The sequence below is a fragment of the Rattus rattus genome, chromosome 1 (genome assembly GCF_011064425.1).
Source record: "Rattus rattus isolate New Zealand chromosome 1, Rrattus_CSIRO_v1, whole genome shotgun sequence".
In the NCBI taxonomy this organism is placed as follows: domain Eukaryota; kingdom Metazoa; phylum Chordata; class Mammalia; order Rodentia; family Muridae; genus Rattus; species Rattus rattus.
Window position 1 is genome coordinate 250,305,616 of NC_046154.1, and position 24,410 is coordinate 250,330,025.

A 24,410-nucleotide genomic window follows, 5' to 3' on the forward strand; every position below is an offset into this window, starting at 1 on the left:
CCTGTGCTGATCCTTTTCTTTACCGAGCAGGCGCCAGTTAGTCTACCCAGTGGAGCCCCCATATTTAGAATAGAGAGATTATCTTAGAAGCTAACAGTCCAGTAGCTTCTGGACTTGAGGCCTTGGATGTGGCTATGCGGCCAGAGCTAGGATACCTTCTGTGTTTCTGACCCATCAACCTCTCTGCTTGAGTTGTGAGAAATGCCCAATTCTAATGGCACATTAACATTTTCATAGCTGATCTTCTGGGGTCCAGTGAATGGATACTGAAAAATCAATCATGACTTGTACTACTATTTCTCTAGGGTTGAGAAGTGTTCTCCACCAATAGAGAAATGGAATAATGTCTCGGGACAACCCATCCAGAAAATTCTGTGAGAGGATACTGGGAGCATTGTAAATCAGACAATACTAAGAAACAATAGGGCAACTCAAATAGCTAAGAATTATCACCAACCATCAAAACTGTGCTTCTGGGTAGAGAAATGGGAGTCCCATTAGGATATCTGTCTTCTTGCTGAGAAAGTGCCAAGGCAGTTGCCTCTTCTATGAGAATAGGGAATTATAGGTGACAGATTACAATTCTCTTAGTATTGCATTATCAAAAGAGAAATGAGGCCAGGCAGTGCGGCATATGCCTTTAATCCCAGCACTTGAAAGGCAAAGGCAGGAGGATCTTTGGGTTCTAGACCAGCCTAGTCTACAGAGAGAGTTCCGGGATAGCCAGGAAGCCAGAGCTACATAGAGAAACTGTAGTGTGTGTGTGTGTGTGTGTGTGTGAGAGAGAGAGAGAGAGAGAGAGAGAGAGAGAGAGAGAGAGAGAATGAATGAATGAATGAATGAATGAAATGTCTTGAAAAAAAGGAGAAAATAGGCCAAGGCCTGATCTGGCTGAGACCCTTCATTTCACTGACCAAGTAGAGCTGAGGACCCACAAGTGGCCTGTCCACCTTCACTGCCTTGGCTGGGACTGAGAATTAACAGCAGGTCAAGTGTGATCTGGCTAGCTCCACCTTGAAGGAGGTTCTAGGAGGAGTTAGATGGGATGTTTCTTGGAGAAGGAAGCACTCGACGAAGGGGAAGGACTCCTAAAGAGGGCTTCACTGGGGACTGCTGCTTACAGACCGCTCCGCCCTGATCAAATCACAGAGCTACATATCCACGTGTCCTTGTGGGCCCTATGTGTCCTCCCTTGTGTACCCAGCACACCAGGAAGGAGTCAGCGCCTGAGAAAAGGTTGACATTCCCTTCCAAGTGTCTTTAGTACCTTAGCTCAAGGTCATGATGCAGCGCCACGCTGCCAAGCCAGCCTCCCTGCCTCTCGGCATCCCTGGCCTTCCAGAGCATGTGGGAGAACAGAGCGTCAGGAGTGTGTCTGAGCCGCACACACACCTAGGAACATAAAGCCAAGGTGTGGAGGCCGTGGAGCTTCTTGGTTCTCTCTTAGCTTTACACCCTCTAAGTCTAATGTCAGCCTTCCAAGAGTTCTTGGGTTTCCTTGTTTTGTCGTTTTGAGACAGAGCCGAGACAGACTTGAAACTTGCTATGTAGCTGAGGCTAGCTTTGAACTCCTGATCCTCCTTAGCTCCATAGTGTGCTCTTTGGACCAAGCACATGGCTCATGACTATTGTCCTGTACTCAACACCTGATTGTTTTAGACTTGGTCTTCCACTGAACCTGGAGCTCACTGAGCAGGCTGCTGGCCAGTGAGTCGCAGCAATGCCCTCCTGTCTCCCTTCAGTGCTAGGATTATAGGCCTGTGCTACGAGTCTGGCTTTTCATGTGGGAACTAGGGAGTGAACTCAGGTCCCCACACTTGCTGCAAGCACTCTCCTCCAAACACTATTTGACACTTTTATGAGGACACACACACACACACACACACACACACACGTTTGTTTACTTGGACTTTGGACTTGATAAATATCAGCTGCTCAGTCTTCTAGATTACAAAATCTGTCTATAGCATGGGTTGGCCAGGCATAGGTGAGCTTTTTTATTATTATTTCTTTTTGTGGTACTGGCATCAAACCCAGGGCCTCACGCATGCTGGCAACCACTCTGCTACCACTGAGCTGCATCTCCAGCGCCCGATCCTCTTAGCCCCATTCTCCTGACTGATTTTTAAAGTCCTCTCTGTGATATTAGAACATTTAATTGTGGACTGCTGGCCACTTGGCGCTCTGTTTTCTATTCAGTTCTATTTGACACTAGATCATTTCTCCACCATGTATGGGCGAGTTCTTATAAAATTTGTAACTAATTAAATTAGATAAATCTAAAATATGTAAATCCCTAAATTTTCTTGGTAAAATATAAGAGGAAAAGAATCAAACAAATTTATAGAAGAAAAAAATAGTCAAACAATAAAACAATCTTGGTCACTGGCACTAAATGATTGGCAAATGGTGAAAAGTCCCCAGCACGAGAGTCCCCCTGCCCCATAGCTGCAGTTAATATATGGCTTGAGCCGTTCCCTAGGGACTAGTGTGTTGCCCTGGCTTCTCCAGTGTGACAATGCAGCTGCAATCTCTAAGAGGCGAGCCTAGTGGGAGGGCTTATGTTAACTTGGGACCACGATCTTGTAAAAGACCCGCAGTCTCTGGCTTCATGCTTTGAGATGGATTCCTTCCTCCCAGTTTTGGGACTCCAGCTTCCATGAAGTTTTCTCTAGATGTACTGGAACCCTGCCTCCAAACCCCTAGAACTGTGAGCTAACTGACCTCCTTTTTTTACAGAAATTGGTTGCCTTTGGCATTTCGTTGCAATAATAAAAATGGGATTAACATTCCCCCCATTTCCTTTTACTCTTTTTCATATTATTTACCATGGTGACTTATTATTATAAATAATGAAACAATTTTTCAAAGGTGACTTCCCCTGCCCACCCTCCATACACACTGTACCTATGAGCCACCAGTCCTTTCTTTAGGCCTACAGAGGCACACTGGCCACCCCACCAGACTGTCAGTCATTCAGGAGGCAAATGTTCAACATCTCCCCATGAAAACCAAACATGCAAATAAAGGGACCTCATTACCACCCCCACCAACACGGGTGTGTGCGTGCGTGCATACACACACACACACACACACACACACACACAGAGAGAGAGAGAGAGAGAGAGAGAGAGAGAGAGAGAGAGAGAGAATTGGCTGTAAATTGAGGTCTTAATGCCATATACTAAGGACATGATGGACATGGGGACAGGGCTAGGGCTGGCAGAGAACTGCATCCCTTACCCAGGACCACGGGCAAGGCCTTCCACCTGAGCACTCTGAGCTCTGTCTCTTTCATCGAGAGTGCATGTCCCAAGAAATGCAGGTAACAAAAGACTGGGCCCTAACAGTATCAGACTGACGGACAGCTTGTTATATGGCTGACCCTCAAACACATCTCTGATGCCAACAGGCACTCTCTGAGTTCATTATCAAGTCCACTTTACAAAGGAGAATAGCAAGGTTTGAGGTGATGAAGAAACTCGCCCAAAGTCAGAGTGTTAGTGAGTTGGAGCAGAGACAGGCTCTGTAAAGTCAACAGTGCACACCTCAATTCTTTGACTGACCTTGGCCTATGATCCATCGCTATTTATTTGATGAGAATCCAGAGTAACAGTGTTGACACAGCACTGCCAACACTCGCCTGCCTCTCTCTTTTCTGTTTGCTTTTCTGCAATTGCTGGGCACAATAAATAAGGAATACGGCGGGAAGACTACACAGGTGGGTGAAGGTCACTTTCAACTTTAAATGAATTCACGTCTTGCTTCTTGCTCTCACAATTATCAGTCCAACTCAATTTGTTGAAAGGGAACAAATGGCAGAAACACGCCACTGTGTTAAATAAACAACTGTGCTTAAATGCACCGTGATATAACTTAAAGCCACAGGCTCATGATGACCCAAAACCTGTAATGTGTTTGTTACAGGAAATTATTTCTTCATAAAAAAGACTGTTGCAAGGAATCTCTACTCAGGGAGCCTGTGTTCCTAGCCCTGTACCACTGAGCATCTACACCTGCATTTATTAGTCTGCAACCACACATCAGATTAAAGTTTTGACTAGTGCTGTCTGACCAGAGTAGGGGGGGAAAGAAAACGTTAGGTCTGACCCACTCTGAAGCTAGAGAGTTTTCCCTCCATGGCACTTAGCTGCTGCTTCATGCTGGCTGAGAGCCGTCAGTCTCCTGCAACCCCACGTCTAGACGTCTCTATACAAGGAGTAATGCTTCCACACTGCAGCTAATGCTTCCACACTGCAGCTAATGCTTCCACACTGCAGCTAATGCTTCCACACTGCAGCTAATGCTTCCACACTGCAGCTAATGCTTCCACTGCAGCTGTTTGACTTTGCAGCCTTGACTAATCACATCTGAAGCAAATACTCCTGCATTCAAAGGGGTGCTTTTCTTGCACTTTTGGTAGTGAGCCCAACCTTTAATGGCCCAGCCATCTTTCCACCATGTATGGTAGTGGACGGGATCTCTGTGAGTTCACTACATAGTGAGTTCCAGGGCAGGTGGGGCTATGTAGAGATACCCTATCTTAAAAGGAAAAAGGTTATTTTTCTCTCTTTCCTTGAACTTCTGTAAAGAGCTCAGTCTTTAGAGTTACTTACAGTTGCTTAGAAAGGATACAATCTTGGTTCTGCTTTCCCTCCGGCCCACACTGCCTGTGTTCCTTCTCTGTCTAAATCTTTAAGAAATCAAATACCTGGTGTTTTCTTTCCTTCTTTGGGAATCTGAATCCAAACCTCCACAAGAGATTTTAGTCATTTATAGCCTAAATATAGATATAAATAAAACACGATGTTTCTAGAATACTTGCCTCTACGCTTAATGTACAGTTGTGATCGGGGGCTTAAAAGGCTTAGTTCGTTTGAAGTTTGGAGGGTGAATAAGTTCTTGGTGTGGCCCCATCGCTGTTGGAGACGGGACAGAGAAGCAGAAGCACCCTGTGTACAAACTAGCCATGAATATGGCTATGAGCTGCCTTGTTTCCTAAGAGAGGGGCTGAGGATGGCCCTAGAAAGCCAATATAGCAATGTACCAATGTATGCTACTTCCAGGAAAATGGCTTAACATAGCTTTCTAATAACACTGAAATTTTGTTCTTGTAAAATGTGTCCATTTTTGAAATATGCCTTTAATTTAAATCTGTGGATACATGCAAAAATGGCCTATGTAAATAAAAGCAACTGCAATTTCACAACTCACTTAGTTCAGAATAAAAAGGCACTTAACAACCTATAATGAACATATTTTCAAAACTCTAGCTTTAGAAGAATATCACTGGGGCTGGAGAAATGGCTCAGCGGTTAAGAGCACTGACTGCTCTTCCAGAGGTCCTGAGTTCAATTCCCAGCAACCACATGGTGGCTCACAACCATCTGTAATGGGATCTGATGCCCTCTTCTGGTGTGGATGAAGACAATGTATGTGTACTCACTCTCACTCTCTCTCTCTCTCTCTCTCTCTCTCTCTCTCTCTCTCTCTCTCTCTCTCTCTCTCTCAAATAAATCTTAAAAGAAAAAGAAGAATATCACTGAGCGTCCTGACACATGCCTTTAATCCCAACACTTAGGGGGCAGAGCCAGGTGGATCTCTGTGAGTTCGAGGCCAGCCTGGTCTACAAAGCAAGTCCAGGACAGCCAGGGCTGGTTACACTGAGAAACCCTGTCTTGTAAAACAAAACCATATTTATCTAAGTGTATGATTTGATAGTATGACAAGTTTCACATTTCATTGGGTATTTTCTAAACAATTTTAATTAAGAAGCACATTCTAGAAGTTCAACAAACCCTGGTTAAGGTATTTTATAGGCTCAGTCATGACAGGATGTTTAGCATAGTAACAGAACATGACTAAGTGGGGTGCATTCATGACTTATGGGATGCACGAGTTCTAGTTGCATTCAGTTTATTGGTTGTGCATCCTTACATCCCCTGAGCTTTACCTCATTGTCTCTGTTAGAGATGATATTCCCAGCAGAACCCTTCCCCTAGGATATGTTCTAAGGTATCCAGTAGGTGCCTCAAGCTATGGATAGTCCAAACCCTACAGATGCTTTTCCTACATCTGTGTGCTTGTGGTGATGTCCAGTTATAAGTCAGGCATAGAAAATCCAAGTTCCTTCTGTTGGGGGAGAGATAGGATTAGAACTGGTTTTTAAAATAGACCAGAGCACTCTAACTTTCTTAAGCTCTTCTCTCAGAGAAAGGTGTTAACTAGCACTAATCTGATAGGCTATGCTGAGCCTCACCAATCCGGGAGAAGAGAAATACCCAACTCCAATCTACGCAGTCTAGCGGTCCCACCACTGAAGAGGGGGCAGGAGTTAAGTGGAAAGACAGGTGACGCTCATCCCAGAAGCACAGGCTCACTAAACAGACATAGCAAGCACATTCTCACTGCCTCCTCTCCTTACCAAGTCCCTCCTACTTGTTCATCAAGCCCAGTGATTGGAGAAGATTTACAAGACAGACTGAAAGGCAAGAAGCACAGTCTGAAGACAGAGCAAGCATGAAAAGTACCATCAAACCTGGCAGGGATGCTGGAATCGCCATGAAACCGCGAAGGCTGAGAGGCAGGCGGTACTCAGGGATAACAGGGTGGCGAGCGATGATAGAGATGCAGCACAGGCACGGGTGGAAAAGCAACGGGAACCAAAAGGAAAGCATGACGATGAAAAACGCCAAAGAGCACCTTTAGACAGGACATGGCTAAGCAAAGAACATTCCAGGTTGAGAACATCTCTGGAGAAACCCAGAGAGAAATGCAGGAATAAGAAACAGAGTGGACTGCAGGACAGCCATGACTTAATGGCTGTTGGTGGGGATTGAAGAGAGAGGGAAAGAAACTAAAAGTCCAAATATGCAGCGACAGTCAAGTGAGGGTATGTCAGACTGTGGTCCAGGTTAGCTCAGAAAAGGACCTGGCTTATCCTTTTCAAACCCCAGAAAATCAAAGGTAGAGGAAGAAGCCAGATGGGTGGAAAGCCTTCCCCATAAAGGAGCAAAGGCAAGACTCATATTCACCATCTCCTTAGAAACCATGCAACCAGGAGGGAAACGACGAGAAATATTAAAACTGATGCAAGAGAAAGCACCAGGCTAGAGTTCTGCACCCTGTGAATGCCCTTCGAATGAGAAGGGGAAGTGGTTTCTCCAACCGAAACTCAGGGATCTGCTGTCAGAGCTCTTGCCTGGAAAGGAATGTTCAAAGAACTTCTTTAATAAGAAGTAAAACAGCAAAGGCCAGAAGCAGATCTTCATGGAAGAAGAAAGCACCAGAGTTGGTGTAAGTGAAAGGAAAACATGTTTCCTTTCCTATTCTTTATGAATCTCACAGCAGTGTTTTTCAGAATCATAACTAACGCTGGGGCTGGATGCAGCTCAGTTGGTAGAATGCTTGCCTAGCACACAGGGAGCCCTCGGTACCGACTCCAGTACTTTGCAAACCTGGCTAGGTAGTCCATAGCTGTAATCCCAGTAGCACTTGGGAGGTGTGTGCAGGAGGATCCGAAGTCCAAAGTCATTCTTGGCTCCAGGGTGAGTTCAAGGGCCAGCCTGGCTAGGTGAGAGCCTATTGCAATGGTGGTAAGAATACATTTGTTATGTGTATGCAAAATGAATGATGGTAATAATATGAGGTATCGGAGGGAAAACTAGAATTGCCTTGTTCTTATAAGATACTAGCATTACCCACAAGGTTGTGTAGCACGCACTAGTCAGCGCTCCCTAGCTGTAACACATAGCAACTTAAACAGAGGACAGATTTATTTGGACTCTTGCTGTTAGAAGTTTCAGGCCATGGGGCTGTTGAGAGATAGCTCAGTGATGAAGAGTCCTGAGTTCAAATCCCAGCAACCACATGGTGGCTCACAACCACCTGTAATGAGATCTGATGCCCTCTTCTGGTGTGTCTGAAGACAGCTACAGTGTACTTATATATGATACATAAATAAATCTTTTAAAAAAAAGTTTCAGGTCATGATGACTGATTGGTCCTTCTGCTTTAGGGCCTACAATAAGGCAGAATGTGGTTTTTTAATACAAACAAACAACAAAACAACTGTTCACCTCATGGCTAAAACATGAAAGAGAAGAGAAAGGGACTAGGGTCTCATAAATCCTCCTCAAAGTTGTGCCATCGATGGCTTCCCACTAGGCTCTACCTCTTGAAAGGTCCATCACCTACTCCCTAATAGTGCCACTAACTAAAAACCAAGCCTCTCAGATATTTAGCCAAACCATAGCATAGTGTTATTTAATAATGATGCCAGATCAGCTGTAATGTATACTACAAACTCCAAGGTCCACAAAGATGAGTGAAAAGGATGTAGAGCTGACACACCAGAGAAGAGAAAATGAGATCATATAAAACTGCCAATTAAACACAAAGACAGTTGGTATACATCATGTCTTATACTTAAGCACCAGTAAAGGAAGGAAAGGGATGAAGGGAGGAGACAAAAACCAAAGTCAACAGATTGCAACCATGAGAAAAATGGCAGCTATTAATCCCACTATCAGAAATCAGTAGAAGTAAATGGAGAAGCTTATAGTGACTTGTACTCGTAGTCGTAGATACTGGGCAGACTAAGACAGGAGGACAGCAAGTTGGAGGCTGGTCTGAGTACCAAAGTGAGACACTCTTTAGGGGCCAGGAAGATGAACTGGCCTGATATGGCTGTTCCTGAAGAAAAAGTCTTACATTTACCAGCAACAGAGACGGATCAATGACTAAAGACCACAACAACCTGAACAACCACAAGGACCTGAGTTCATATCCCAGCACCCCCATTACAAGCTGATATGTCCTCTCACCAGCCTATGGCCCAGCACTGTGAAGAAGGGAGGCGGGAAGATTGGTGGAGCTGGCTCACTACTAGCCTGGCTGAGAAACATAAACCCTATGTTCAGAGAGACCCTGGCTCAAAGGAATAAGGCAGCGACTGATAGAAGAGGACACGGATGCCCTCCCCTGGCCTCAGTACACACACACACACACACACACACACGGGGAGGGGGTGGTAAGAAAAACTATTTTGTCTATGAATAGCCTTTCAAAGACTCATGCCCCATGATTAAAAAATAATAAACCTATAAGTATATACCAGACTAACACTAATCAAAAGAAAGCATGAGCAGCTATAGCGAGCATAACTAATCTCAGATGCATCAGAACTCAGACCAAGGAAGCTCGTCCATGGTAAGAAGGGCACTGCATGGCAATATAGGTGTCGTTCTCTGAGCAGACAAAACAGTCCTTAGCACCGACACATCCAACAAGAGCCTCACGATCCACAGAGAGAAGCTAATGCACTAGACATTTATAGGCTACTTCCTTCTCATCAAGCTCACACAGATCAGTCACCAAGACAGGCCGTGTTCTAAGCCAGGGCACACATCAATACAGCTACAAGAATATAAAATCACACAGTATCTGTTTTCAGACCATGGCAGAATTACTCTAGACATCAGCAAAAAGACAGCTAGAAAATCCAAAAATATTTGGAAATTAAACAACACAACTCTGAATAATACATGGGTTAAAGAATAAAGAAGGGGGAAAGCAAAACTGACTTTAATTGAGTGGAATGAAAATTCAGCTTATTAAACTTTGTGGGGTGCAGTCAAAGTAAATCCCCCCAAAAAACATACCAGGAGAACAGCAAAATTAGGGGTCAACCAACGAAGCCAGAAGTCTCTTTTTCTTCTTAAAGAGAATCTGGTCTCTTGCCGATCTGTGAGTCAAACGGGCTTCCAGTGAGAATTACTTGGGTCACAAAGCGTGTTCTTGGACTTTCTGAGAGACAGTGAACTACACCTCTTTCCTTCTCTCATCCAGTAACAACATTTTTATCCAACACTTTTGTGATGGTCCAACACCTTATTTTGGGTGCCTCCTTTTTTTTTTTAATGTGTGAAAGTTTGATGGTAAAAAGAAGACTCACACATGGTGTGTGCCCTAGGAGTCTGGTTAAGGAGATTACATAGACACCTAACACACATATCCACACAGCAGGTCCGAAAGGCACCATGCTGACATGAATAAACAATACAGCACACACTACTACTCAGGGAGGGGAAGGAGAGTGGGCATACGCAGGAAAGGGTCTCTGAGGGGGACTGGAAGACTAAAGGGTCATCCGACATCAAGAAATGAATATTTTTGAGGGTAAAGAACTTCTGGGGTACAATACAAAGTAATACATTAGCAAAGCTTGTTGACAGAGCAACAATGAGATAATGAGATAAAAGCACAAAGACAGGTTGGGAGCCAACCTCCCAACCTCCTGACTAGAAACCCATCAATAACACCTTTCAGCACATCCGCCATCCTCACAGAGGCACACTGCAACATAAACTGAATTGTGCCAAGATTGTCATTTATTAGTAAATACTCAATTAACAAATGTGACGTGTGCCAACGCCCCTTCCAGAGTGAACGGATACATGCCCGATGTCCCTATGGACACGCCAGCGCTGATCCTCTGTGGACAAGCCAGCTCTCATCTGAGGTTTCCTTGCTGTCTTAGGGATGACCAGTCCCTGAGGAACCTGCAGTGTTGGTCCTAAGCTCAAGAGTTAGAGAATCTGAAAACTTTCATGAAGACGGATTTAAATGTGCTCAAACCCGTGTTCACAGAAAAGCTGTAATGAATGCATAAACAGGCCTGTCTGGATATTTGTGATTCTGTACTTCTCAAGTTCCTTCTTCAGAATAGTTCCTGAGCTCTTTAGAGCAGGAAGTAGCCTCTCTGCTTTACAGAGTCCCCCAAGTTCTTAGTCCAGTGATAAAATAGCTGTCCTGGAATTTTCAAGGGGAAACCTGCAAATTTAAATTAGCATTGTTTAACCTTGTAAAAATGAATTGATATCATAATTCAGGAAGAACTGGATTTGAGCCTGGACTGCATAGTAAAACAGTGAGACCTTAATCAAATAAATAAATAAAAACTTAATCATCATGGAAGTTGATTTGTATAAAAATTTCCGAATGAATCAAGCACAGCAGGATAAAAACTCATGGAGAGTTCTTCAATTTCATCGCTAAGCCCAAAACCTAATCTAAAACAAACACTTAAAAAGTAAGATGCACACCATGATTAAATCTGATTTATGCTAGGAATGCAGAAAATCAAGGTCGTAGACCATATTCACAGGATAAAAGGATTTTTAAAACACATAATCACCTTGAAAGATGCATAAAAAGCATTGACAACACTTGACATGGTTTCTTAGTTTTAAAATACACGCAAGGGCCAGTGGGACAGATCCGAAGGTAAAGCGGCCTGCCACCACGCCTGATGACCCAATTATCCCCAAAACCATTGCGGATGCTAGAGGGAGAGAACTGACTCCTAAAAACTGTCCTCAGACCTCTGCATGCACAAACACACACATAAACACACACACACGCACGCACACACACACATGCACTAGAATAGTAATAATGATAATAAAGTTAAAATATATTTAACGCATCAGGAAAATAATAAAACCTATTCAGCCTGAGCAAATATAAAAAGCCCACAGCTAACCAATATGGTATCACATCCCTGTAATCCTAGCATTCAAGATGGAGGCTGAGGCAGGAGGACTGTGAGTTCCAGGTTAGCCTGAGCGAAATAGTGAGACCCTGTCTCAAAACAAAAAAGAAAGGAAGGAAAAAAAACATAGGTAACATCATATTTAATGCCTGAAAACTTTTCTCCTAAAACTAAGATCAAGGGAAGGCTGTCTACTCTCACCATGGAGAGAATACCATGACCAAAATAACTTACAAAAGGAAGGTCTTGCTTGTCTTATGGTGCCAACGGGTAAGAGTCTGCCATAATGGGAACATGGCACTGATTAGGCACAGTGGTCAGAGCAGGAAGCTCTTCCAGCCACTGTGCCAACCCACTGCTATGCCTTCCTGCTGTGACAGTCTCTCCTTGTAGTCCTGGCTATCTCTGAATTCCCTGTGAAGGAAGACCAGGCTGGCTTGAACTTACAAAGAATCTCCTGCTCTGTCTCCCGAGTGCTGGAATTCACAGCAGGTAACACCATGGCCGGCCTATGCCCAGACCGTATGGAGCATTTTCTCAACTAAGGCTCTCTCCTCTCAGATGGCTATAACTGATGTCAGGTTGACATCACACATATATTACCAATCTACCTAAAGATACCTATAACACATATAAGTCAGTATATAACTATATGTATGTAGTTTAAATGAAAATGTCCAATCTGGGCTGACCACACTCTCTCCCAAGAGCCACAGATTATCTAACAACAACAACCAGGCATGAGAAGCCCTCTTTTGAGTTGTTAGCCAGGGTTGTCCAAGAGAACCTTAAACACAAACATTAGAGGCTACTCTGCTGTCCTTGGTTGCCCCAGGAGGTAGAAGGTAAGCCCTGTCCCTGAAGACACCATGCACTTCAGACACTCAGGCCCCAGCACCTGAGCTGGATCTGACCTGAAAGCCTCCTCCTTCAGGACTAGTTTTCATGGTGCCAGAAGGTGACGTTCAGCTTCCCAAGAAGGGTGACAACAAACAGTGTACCCAGCTGTGATGCCAACGACCACATCAACAACCAGCTTGACACAATGGTGCTAAGGGTGAGGTAGTGACCTGCACACTGGGGCAGTAACCAACAGCTTTCTGATTGGGCTTAAGACTGCTCAACAAGAAGGAAGTTGTGCCTGGCTCTGGAAACCTAGCCAACTACTCAAGGGCACTGAAGTCACGAATCTTGGAGGAGAGCCTACAACTGTCATTTTACTAATCCAGTATAATCCCTAACTAGATTTGAAATATTTATCTTCATACTCACAGCTAAGTGTAGTTCTCATGCTTCATTGAGGAAACATCTCTTTGCCACAGAGGGAACCCATTGTAGAACAGCCAATCAAAAGGCAGTTGTTAGAGCCAGAGGAACAGGAAGTTTGCTGAGAGATAATGCCTCCTAGAAACATCAGAAGCTACACCCATGAAGTCTCACCAACATGGTTGCCTAAATAAGACCTGAATATGGACAATACCAATAGACGAGCTAACCTGGAGGGAAGAAAGCTCGTGAAGCCTCAACCATAGACAAAGAACTACAGGTAACTAAAAATGCCTAGAGCTGGAGAAATATTCACTAGAGAAGAGCACACCAATTAGTTATTCAACACCAAATGGTCAGCTATGAATACATATACACACAGGCAACATTTTATAGACTGATCAGGTTGCATTTGTCTGTTTACTGTCTCATGGATCATAGGCCCTGATATGGTCTAGTTGGACAAAGGGAGCAGAGACAATGGGGCTGGGAGGTTTGGGGGTGTTCAGAAGCCCTGTGAGTACGTTTTGTGAATAGCCACCACAGGACTAGCTATCAGATGGCAGATCAACTTTACTTACAGTGATTTAAGGCTTATAAAGTTCTGGGGGACTGAGGATAGGAACATCCAGGATGAGCAAATGTCATTGGCTGAGGGTACTGAAATGCCTCATTAGCATGGGGAAGCATTTCAGGAATTGCAGGTGCTAGCTGACCAGGAGAAAGGACATGGAGTAATCTAATTAAGGCTACCTGACATTCCTCAGGTAGAGGCATATGTGGGGCTTAGAATTCCCCAAACAAGGTCCGAGAAGGTGACCTCCATTAATGAAGGGAGTCTCCCAAATTCACCTACCCTAGAGGCTATCTAGTCATGGTGGATTTCGACCTTAATCAGCCAAATTTTCCCACAAAATGGGCCAGAAGTTTTAAAGAGCAAGGCCCAAGTATGTTGGAGAGTTTGGAAGGAGAAGAGAAATGATATAATTATATTATAAACTCAAAAAGTAAAAAAAAAAAATTAAAGAAAAATTCATAATAAGATAGCAATGCTTCCCCAATTTGTCTAGAGAGCCAATGCAATCCCAACCAAAGCTTTATCTGCCATTTGTTTGAATAGAAACTGAGAAGTCACTAAAACCACAAAGAAATGCAAGGGACCTTGAATAAATAAAATGTATTTAAAAGGAAGACTGGAGTTGAAGTCCTTACACTCCTTGATTTCGAATATTACTAAAGACAGAGCAATGTGCTGGCATATGAAGAGACACAGATGTGTGAGGACGCCGATACAGAAATCACTTTCATAAGGGGCCAGTGTACTCAACAGGGAAGAGCATTTGTTTCAACAGGTTTGGTGAGGCATCCATGTGTGAAGATATTGAAGTAGGCTCCCTAGCATACGGAAATATTTAGTTCACAGAAATCCAAGATCTGAATGAGAGTAAGTGCGCTGGCTAGTTTTACATCTGAATAAGAGAGTAAGTGCGCTGGCTAGTTTTACATCTGAATGAGAGTAAGTGCGCTGGCTAGTTTTACATCTGAATGAGAGTAAGTGCGCTGGCTAGTTTTACATCTGAATGAGAGAGTAAGTGCGCTGGCTAGTTTTACATCTGAATAAGAGAGTAAGTGCGCTGGCTAGTTTTACATCTGAATGAGAGTAGTGCGCAGGCTAGTTTTACATCTGAATGAGAGTAAGTGCGCTGGCTAGTTTTACATCTGAATGAGAGTAAGTGCGCTGGCTAGTTTTACATCTGAATGAGAGTAAGTGGCTAGTTTTACATCTGAATGAGAGTAAGTCACTAGTTTTACATCTGAATGAGAGTAAGTCATCTGAATAAGAGAGTAAGTCGCGCTGGCTAGTTTTACATCTGAATGAGAGTAAGTCGTTTTACATCTGAATGAGAGTAAGGCGCTGGTTTTTACATCTGAATGAGAGTAAGTCGCTATTAGTTTTACATCTGAATGAGAGTAAGTCGCTTAGTTTTACATCTGAATAAGAGAGTAAGGCTAGGTTTTTACATCTGAATGAGAGAGTAAGTCGCTGGCTAGTTTTACATCTGAATAAGAGAGGCGCTGGCTAGTTTTACATCTGAATAAGAGAGTAAGTCGCTGGCTAGTTTTACATCTGAATGAGAGAGTAAGCGCTGGCTAGTTTTACATCTGAATAAGAGAGGCAGTTAGTTTTACATCTGAATAAGAGAGTAAGTCGCTGGCTAGTTTTTACATCTGAATAAGAGAGGTCGCGGCCTTAGTTTTACATCTGAATAAGAGAGTAAGTGCTGGCTAGTTTTACATCTGAATGAGAGAGTAAGTGCGCTGCATAGTTTTACATCTGAATGAGAGAGTAAGTGCGCTGGCTTTTACATCTGAATGAGAGAGTAAGGCTGGCTAGTTTTACATCTGAATGAGAGAGTAAGTCTGGCTAGTTTTACATCTGAATAAGAGAGTAAGGCGCTGGCTAGTTTTACATCTGAATAAGAGAGTAAGTGCGCTGGCTAGTTTTACATCTGAATAAGAGAGTAAGTGCGCTGGCTAGTTTTACATCTGAATGAGAGTAAGTGCGCTGGCTAGTTTTACATCTGAATGAGAGTAAGTGCGCTGGCTAGTTTTACATCTGAATGAGAGTAAGTGCGCTGGCTAGTTTTACATCAACCTGACACAAGCTAGAGTCACCTGAGAGGAGGGAACCTTACTCAACTGAGAATAAGATCAGGCTGCGGGACATTTTCTTAATTAGTGACTGATTAGGGAGGGCCCAGGCCATTGTGAGTGGTGCCATCCCTGGGCTGGTGGCCTTGGGTTGAATAAGAACACAGTCTGAGAAAGCCAGGGGAAGCACACCGATAAGAAGCATCCCTCCACGGCCTCCTCATCAGCTCCTGCCTCCAGGTTCCTGCCCTGTTTGAGCTCCTGTTTTGACTTCCTTCGTGATGTGGAATATAAGCCAAATGAACTCTTTCCTCTCTAATTTGCTTTTTGGTCATGGTGTTTCAACATAGCAACAGAAATGCTAACTGAGACAAGAGAGTTAAAAACTCTAAAACTCTTAGAAGAAAATATAGGTGTAAGCCTCCATGGCCTTGTATTTGACAATAATTTGCTTTATGTATGATAAGTAAAGTAAAACAACCAAATGAAAAACAGATAGACTTCATCAAAATTTAATACTTTTAGCAAGATGTGCTGGTGCACATCTTTAATCCCAGTACCAGGGAGGCAGAGGCAGGTGGATCTCTGTGAGCTTAAGGCCAGCTTGGTCTACATAGCAAAGTTCAAGATCAGCTAAGGATGCATAGTAGACTCTGTTTAAAAATAACAATACAACTTTGTGCATAGGTGGACCGACACATCAAGAAAGCAGAGGCAACTACAGAATAGCAGAAGATACTTTCAAGCCACCTATCTGATAAGGGTCTTGTTTACCAAGAATATATAAAGAACTGTCGAAACTTAACACTCAACAATAACAGAACTCCTCTGAAAATAGGCAAAGGACTCAAAAAGACAGTTCTAAAAGACAACGAACAGTTGTATCGCCAGCAAGGACATGATGCTTGGGATCATAAGTCTTAGGGAAATGTAAGTCAAAGGCACAACAAAGGCCAACTTCAGAGCTATTAGGATTAACCCTAAGTGTAAGACGGACAAAACAAGTGTTAGCAAGGACACGGGAACAATGAAACCCTCTTACACTGTGATGGGAATGAAAGCCGGCTGAGATTCTCCAAAGGCCAGACACGGACATTAGCATGCTCCAGCCATTCTACTGTTCTCTAAGCAAGGCAAGCACGGACGGCAGAGGCCGGAACCGCCACACAGCCATGTTCACTGCAGCACTATTTGCAAGGGCTCACATGTAGAACCACCCCAGAGGAACAGATTTGCTTAAATGTCATAAGCACAGAACATAAAATGTTATTTAGCTGTAAACGTATGGAATGCTGACACATCCTGCCGCACGGAGGAGACTCAAGGACCATAGGGTGAGAGAAAGAAACCTAATAAAAGAAAAAATACACAGGAAAATTCCACTTCAATGTGAGTGCGCTTAACCGCCAAGTCAATCATGATAGAAAATGGAGGCTCAGTGGAATGGGAACGAGCAGCTATCGCTTAATGTTGACCATGATTTTAAAAGGTTTAAGCAAGAGTGGTGGTGGCTTCACAACACAGTAAATGTGTGAACATACCAAATGGCACACTTACAAATGGAAATATGAACCCAGCACAGTAGCACAGGCTGCTTATCCCTGACCTGGGGACATGGAGGTAGGAAGATCAGGAGTTCAAGGTCAATTCAACTAAGCTACTTAGTGAACTCAAGTCCACATGAGATTCTGATTTAAAAAAAAATCAATACAAATGGATACAAAATGCCAATTGCTGATATAGACATCACATGTTATAATAAACAACCTTATAATTACACATACTTTATATAAATGGCCCTGTATTTTATAAGTAAAATTACATTATGTATATATCTAAGTTATGATTTGTGTGGTATGTGCATTATATCTCAACAAAACTTTTTATAAAGAGGAAAGATAAAAAGAAACAAGTTTCCGACCTATGGAAGGATATGGAAGAACCTTTGGGTATACTGCCAGTGAGAGAAACCAGGCTAAACAAGATTTACAATGTCTGGAAAAGGTAAAACTATAAGACCAGTGGCAACCAGGGCGAAGAGGGTGAGGACGGATCATGAGGCTTCCTCAGAGAAGTGAAAGACCCCGTGTGATACTGGGTGGTGGACACAGTCTTTCCAAAGCCTACAGAACTATGACACGAATAAACTGAGCGCCAGCGCCACAGTATCAGCATTGCTGCCACTTGTAGCAAATGCACCGCGCTGGTGTTAGAAATTGGAGAGATGATAGTTTACATAGACACCATTTTCTGTCTAATTTTTGTATTTCTGTAAGTGTCATTTTAAAATGCAGTAACCATGGAGAGAAGAGTGAACTTCATTCTCTTCTTCTGACTTAAAGCCTATCACTTTAAGCACAATTATAACTTTGCATTTCTAACACAAAGGAAAGGAATGTTGGCTCTTTTCCTTTGCAAAGTATTTGGCACTCATCCACTTCAATTCTTTACACTGTCTTCCTATGCCGTCTCCTTTCCACACCCAGAATTATCTTATGACCTGAATTTCTGAGCTTCTGTTGAGGGAGCCCATCTCCATAGCCCTCAGAGACTCCAGAGTCCCTGGAAACACTTCTCTAATTTATGAGTAAATCCCAACTTAATTATACTTATGAATTACAGTGACATCAATACACAAACTGCAGTGTCTCCTCCTTTCATTTGCTCTATTTGCTTTTCTATGAGGCATCACCGGATCAGGACCTAAGTGTGTTCTGTGTTCTTTTGAAAACAAACACACTCTTCTCCCAAGTGCCACAGTCAACACAGAGGATGGAAATGAGACTCATGGCTGACTAAGGAAAATGGTGGCTGGGACATTTAAGGACAACTCTTCAAGTCCAGGGTGATGACGGTGTGCACATCAACCTAGCGTGTGGGAGGCTGGGGCTGGAGGGCAAGCTCAGGACAGCCTAGGCTACATAACAAGACCCTCTCAAAATCAAGGGCCACCTTGTTCCTGTTGAAGGTCCGAAGCACTGCTCTGCACGTCTGTCTAACGGGCACCCTGTCTAGTTTTTACAAACTGTTACCTTGGTCTTTGCCGGCTTCATCTACGTGTTGAAAATCCTTTAGCATTTGAAGGTTACAGACGCCCTCTCTGCAATACTGAATAACTTTCCTGGAGCCGTTCTTGATGAGGTAGTCCATCAGGGCGAGGGATTTGTACACGTGGCGCCAGTTCTTCCCATGGTCGCTGAGTCGCTGCCACAGCATGTGCATGATCTCCGAGAGGGAGGCCGCGTTGAAAGTCATGTCACTGATGGCTAACATCAGGGAGCTAGAGGGGCCCCAGGGGTCGTTGGAAGTCGCTTCCCTGACTTTTTTCTCAGCCTCTGAGTAATTTTTCACGAAGTTCTTCACTTGCCTCCTGAATGACATAGCTAGAGTGAGTCTGAAGGTGAGGGGGGTGAAAGCGAGGGGTCTGGAGTGACTGGTTTTACAGAGCGCCTGACAGATCTGTCCCAGGTTCTGCAGCTCTCAAACACAAATGATTCATCTCCACATGGTACAGTATCGATTTCCTGCAAGGAAAGTACGAAAAATGTGTAAGTTCCTCTTTTAAAAAAAAATGTCTACAGAAGACCAAGTTAGTCTGAAGAAAAAAAAATCCAGATTTAGCTTCCAAGACAGCCTGTTACTTCAGCAGCCAGAGGGAGGAGAGGGCTCTATATAGGTGTGCTTAGGATGAGCACGGGAAAATCCCTCACAAGATTGACCTCTGTTATCCAAAGAAACAAAGGTAGTCAGTCGGTCTGCTCCTAGAAGTTTCTGCAGAAGATACCGCTCAAGCCCCTCAGCAAATTTAAAGGCTGACACACAGAAGAGACAGGTTAGTATTTCAGGGGGAATTGGTACTCTGACATCTTTCTTAACATATGCTGCCATTATACAAACGCTATGTCCTGAAAACGATTTGAACTGTGGTGAAAACTGAGTGTGAGGACCTCTTCGTGCCCGCAACCACGATGTCTGCGGAGCCACAGGGCACTCCCATCAAACCTGAGTAGATGCTCCTTCCTTGTCATCTAGGGAGCTGGCATTAAGACAAATATTCTATCTACCTCCTGGATTACAGCTAATGTGTGGTACCCAAAGCCAGCATTTTAGCCTAGCAAACTAGAGGGAAAGTTTCGATGACTTTCTTTTCTCGATTTCAGGGGAAAAGGGTGTGGTTTTTAACATTCAACAGGATCAAAGTGGTATTTACAAATAATATGGCGTGAGGAACTTCCTAAGGCCTGGAGTGATTTGCATCAATCTGACAGCCTCCCAGATACATAGAAGAGGAATCATTTAGGTTAATATGAAAACACATTCAACTTAAACGGGTACTCAACCCCAAGAATTCGAAAAGATGCTCGAGAATGATCAGTTTCTAATTTACATGAAACTGTCCCTTCCTCTTTTTCATTACTCTGCAGGAAGGTGAGTCACTTAGTTTGTAATTTCTCTGGTGATTCACCTCCGACAGGGACCAAGGCACTGTGCCAAATTGATTTCAAGCCCTGATGAACATTCAGACCCAACGGAGCCTAGATGAACTATAATCAGATTTTGCTATCAAAGCTGCACACATCCAAGAGAAAAAAAATCAAACTCATAACGACTGTTCTGTATTTTTAGTTTTGTTTCCTTGGTCTCCTTGGCTCCTAGCTCATGCCTGATTAATTTGTGTGTCAAAGGAAAACATAATTTTCAGATGCATGGTTAAACGAACTATCACCTTTCAAAAAACAGGAGATCATTAACCCTCAGCCCCTCCACCTTTTGATTAAAACCCAATGTACTCTCAAATAAATGAGACAGAAAATATAATCAATTTGATTAAGATTTCTCAGAAAGAGACCATATCCTGTGAAGAAAAAGGAAAGTGTGTTTCTGTGACATTCTGGTTGCCTCGTTTGCACCCTGAATACGAGCATTTTGTCTGACTTCCTCCTGCAGTGAAAACCTGATTTATAATGGTTCAGTATGCTATTAAAATTTTCAATTTCTACTGTCCTTTCTCTCCCCTCTACCAACCTCATTCAGTGCAGAGCTGCACTGTAACACCAGCCTAGAATAACAAATATTGATCTATGTCTTCACAAATCTATTTTTTTTTAAAAAAAACTGCCTTAGAATTATAACTTGCTGGAATTGAACAGTTGTTAAAAAGCCTTTTGTTTTTATAGCTATCTAGCTATATTTTGGAAAAACCACACTTATCATTCAGTTTTCCTGTGTTCTCTAAACTGCATCCTCAAATTTTTGAAATGGTTTCTTAAATTTTCCATTTTCTGAAAAAAAAATTAAGAGCCTTCTAACCCAAAACAGTATTTTAAAATGGATGTGCCTAATACCATGCCAAAACTAAACACTCTCCCAACTGGTACAAATGCCACAAAGAGAGAAGTCTAGGTAAATTAACATCACTTGATCACACAGAGTGTCATGAACACACACACACACACACACACACACATACACACACACACACACACACACACACACACACACACACACACACACACACACAATGAGCTACCATTCTACCATAAAGAATCCAGTGACTGGTGTTAGTTGTGAATATTGTGAGCTTATTATGTTTAGACACTCAATTATAGAGAAATGATGTTTCCTTACCCCCCAGGTAACCTGGAGGTTGTAACTACACAGTCATGTGCTGCACAGGTGCTTCAGGCGAGGATGTCATATATGACTGTGGTCACACAAAATTACATCACCTGGTGACATCACACCCATCTGAGATTGGGTAAATATATATTCTATGTCTGTTTCCACCTAACAGTGCCTGTCTCAGAATGTGCCCCTGTCATTATTGCCCTTGTGACTATATGGCATCTCAGACAAGACTGGTGGCAAGGAAGCAAGTTCCACACTTGACTCTCCGTTGTCTGGCTACCTGTGTCACTGTCACACTGAGAAATAAGAGGGGAAAGGGCAATTCATGTCTCAGATTCATCAGCCCCCTGAACTCTTATCCCACTATAAAGGTCATCCCATAATACTCTTTTCAACACCCAATTGATCTCTTTTTTGGCACTTATATTTCTTTTATGACATTTAAAATAATATGTTCTTAACTACACATTGTTTGATCATGGCAAATAACATCAGACTAGAAGCTCTCAAAGGGCAGAGACCTTGACCTGCTGTCTTACTTACCACTGAAATCCTACCCCCAAGGACCAACCTAGTCATGGTGGGAGCCCAGGACACATGAGAGAACAGAACAACCAAATGACTAAATGAGTCTACTGTGGGATAACCTGGAAAGGATTCTACAGCTTTCAGTGTCAAATATGACATAAAAAAATCCCCTATAATGGTCATGTATGTAAAAGTTTAGAATTTGAGCAAATATTTTCAAAGCAATAAAATATCTCTCAAGAACCATTGATACAGCATTGTGAAGGAATGTGAATCGTGTTTCCTATGGCCAAAAACTTTCTGTTTAGTCAAGGAACTTTTTTTTTTTTCTTTTCTTTTTTTCCGGGGCTGGGGTCCGAACCCAGGACCTTGCACTTCCTAGACAAGCGCTCTACCACTGAGCCAAATCCCCAACCCCTCAAGGAATTTTCTTGATTAAATATTTCTGATGAAGCTGAATCTTGTTCTCTTTCTGTGTTCGCGTGCATGTGCACCCTGGAAAAAGTCTCTTAGTTTTCTCTTACGTCTCTCCTTGGCTCTGCCCACTTCCCCAACACTGTTCCTTCCCTGTCATTTTACCAGAATTGAGACAGGAAAGCATTTATCAGATGATGTTAAACTAGTGGTCCACAATCCCACAGTTTCCTTGACGCCAGTTGAACTGAAGTTTTGTTGTTCCTTTGAAAAGCACTGCAGTGCCTGTACCATACATTACAGAACACACAGAGCAAGGGGTAGGGATGCTCTGAGCATCAGGCCCTACCAACATATTTGCAACAAAGTTTGTAGATATTTGGCATAAAGGTAATATATGACCTCATTTCGGTTCAGATTTCACTACTAAGTTAAAAGAGGAAACTGGTCTTCGAAACTTCAGATTTCGTAATTGAAAATAAAGTATTGAAGAACCAGAGGGGAGGGTTAGAGAGATGGCTTGGTGATTAAGAGTACTGACTGCTCTTCCAGTGAACTAGGACTCTATTCCCAGCACCTACATGGTAGCTAATACTATTATCTGTAACTCCAGTTCCAAGGGATCTGACACCCCCTCTGGCCTCGGCAAGTACTGCGCACATGAGGTGCACAGATGTCCACATACACAAAATACATGGAAAAATAATTTAAAAAAATTAAATACAAACACAAAACAAAACCTAGAAAAACTATCCAGACTTGGGGCAATATTAACACTAAAATCTAAGAAAACGAGTGCCCACAGGTATCTCTGGAAATACAACATGTGAGAGAGTGCTGGGAGGAAAACAGAGTTCTCGTTTCTTTGTGTTCTGATTACAGACTTGAGTTTGGCTTAGGAGGAAACTAGTTCTGGCCAAGACAGTGTTAGTCAAGCCATTACAGAGAATACCGTGGCACTGAAAGGATTTATGGTTTGGATGGAGAGAATTCTACACTGAAAGAGGCCAGGAGGGGTTGGGGATTTAGCTCAGTGGTAGAGCACTTGCCTAGCAAAGTGCAAGGCCTGGGTTCGGTCCCCAGCTCCAAAAAAAAAAAGAAAGAAAAAAAAGAAAAGAAAAAGAAAGAAAGAAAGAAAGAAAGAGGCCAGGAAACGTTTTTGAGCCATTTCTGCCTTCAGCGATTTTCCCAAAACTTATTACATGGTAACCTCCACCCTAGAGAAGGAGGGGATAAGGGAAACAGGTGCACAAGGCATAGTTCCCACCCTACCCGCAACCGCCAAGGGGATGGCTGTGTTCTTGACAGGTGTCACCTCATGCATTTAAGATCAACCGCAGGGATTTGAGGTCCAGTCCCTAATTAATGTCATCTCTGTGCCTTAGTTCCCCCATCTACAGCATAAAGTACACGGTATAGAGCAGTGGCAAGGAAAAAAGACAAGGGATTTGGAGAGAATTCTGAAAAACGGAGGGTAAAGACTGAGAGCGTCAACTTCCGCTAGACAGGGTCTTTCCAGGCACCTTTTTCATTTTTCAACATGGAGTTTGGAATAGTAAGCCGGGTCACTGAGTCACACAAGAGACCCATACTGATGACTGTACAAGAATGAACACAGTTTCCCCAGATGGGGAACTTCACTGAAGAAACTTCTGGAAGGAGGGAGGAGCCGCATGGCATCTGGTAGCTTCAGCCTCAGGGACTGGAGGCCTACCTGTTCAGTGCCTAGGCTGAATGGTGGCAACAGAAAAGTTAGTCGGGAAGGCAGCTGGCTTCCCTACATCCACCACCTCCACACTAGAGGTTACTACCCGTTGGGCCCTTCTAGTCACCTACCTGGGGATCTCTTCCCCATCAAAATCAAACCCTCAGGCTCTTCGGCCTCCTCAAAGAAACCCAAGCTCCATGCCGTTTGCCAACTTCCGCTTCCTTGCTTCGGCTTCTTTGCTTCCGGTTCCTAACTTCCGGCCCCCTAGTGCGCGCCACTTGCAGGGCCTCTAGCAAGGAATCGCAGCAGGTTTGCTTGACCTGTACGGAAAGGATCAAACAGATGGAAGGCAAAAGTCCTTGTTATACAGTCTCAGCCAGTGGCACTGTTCTAATATTGCTTTCTAGATTTCTTTTTTTACAGTATGTGTTCCTGTTGTAATTGTAATGGACCAGAAACGCCATCCTATAAGGCACGACTGCCACCTCGGAGCTTGAAGCAACTAATAGCCTAGAGGTGGAAAGCAGTGAGTCTAATGGTCAGCGACGCAGTAGCTTCGAGGACAGCTCCAGGTCTCACCGAAGGCTACTCTTTGATATATTCAGCCCATCAGCAGTGAGCACAGCCTTTGTACCCAGCAGGAAGGACCCAGAACTAAAG

The 24,410-nt window shown here is 43.3% G+C and overlaps 1 protein-coding gene across 1 annotated transcript in view; it reads right to left on the reverse strand.

The window, feature by feature from the left end:
• The window catches only part of Enthd1 (ENTH domain containing 1), a 115,849-nt gene extending 91,921 nt beyond the window's left edge, over nucleotides 1-23,928 (reverse strand). The window contains exons 1-2 of the mRNA XM_032890885.1: nucleotides 23,879-23,928; nucleotides 18,505-18,996 (exon numbers count right to left, since the gene is read on the reverse strand). Of these exons, the coding sequence (XP_032746776.1) occupies nucleotides 18,505-18,853 (349 nt within the window). The 5' untranslated portion in view covers nucleotides 18,854-18,996; nucleotides 23,879-23,928. The remainder of the gene's footprint in view (nucleotides 1-18,504; nucleotides 18,997-23,878) is intronic.
• Between the last annotated feature and the right edge of the window lie 482 nt (nucleotides 23,929-24,410).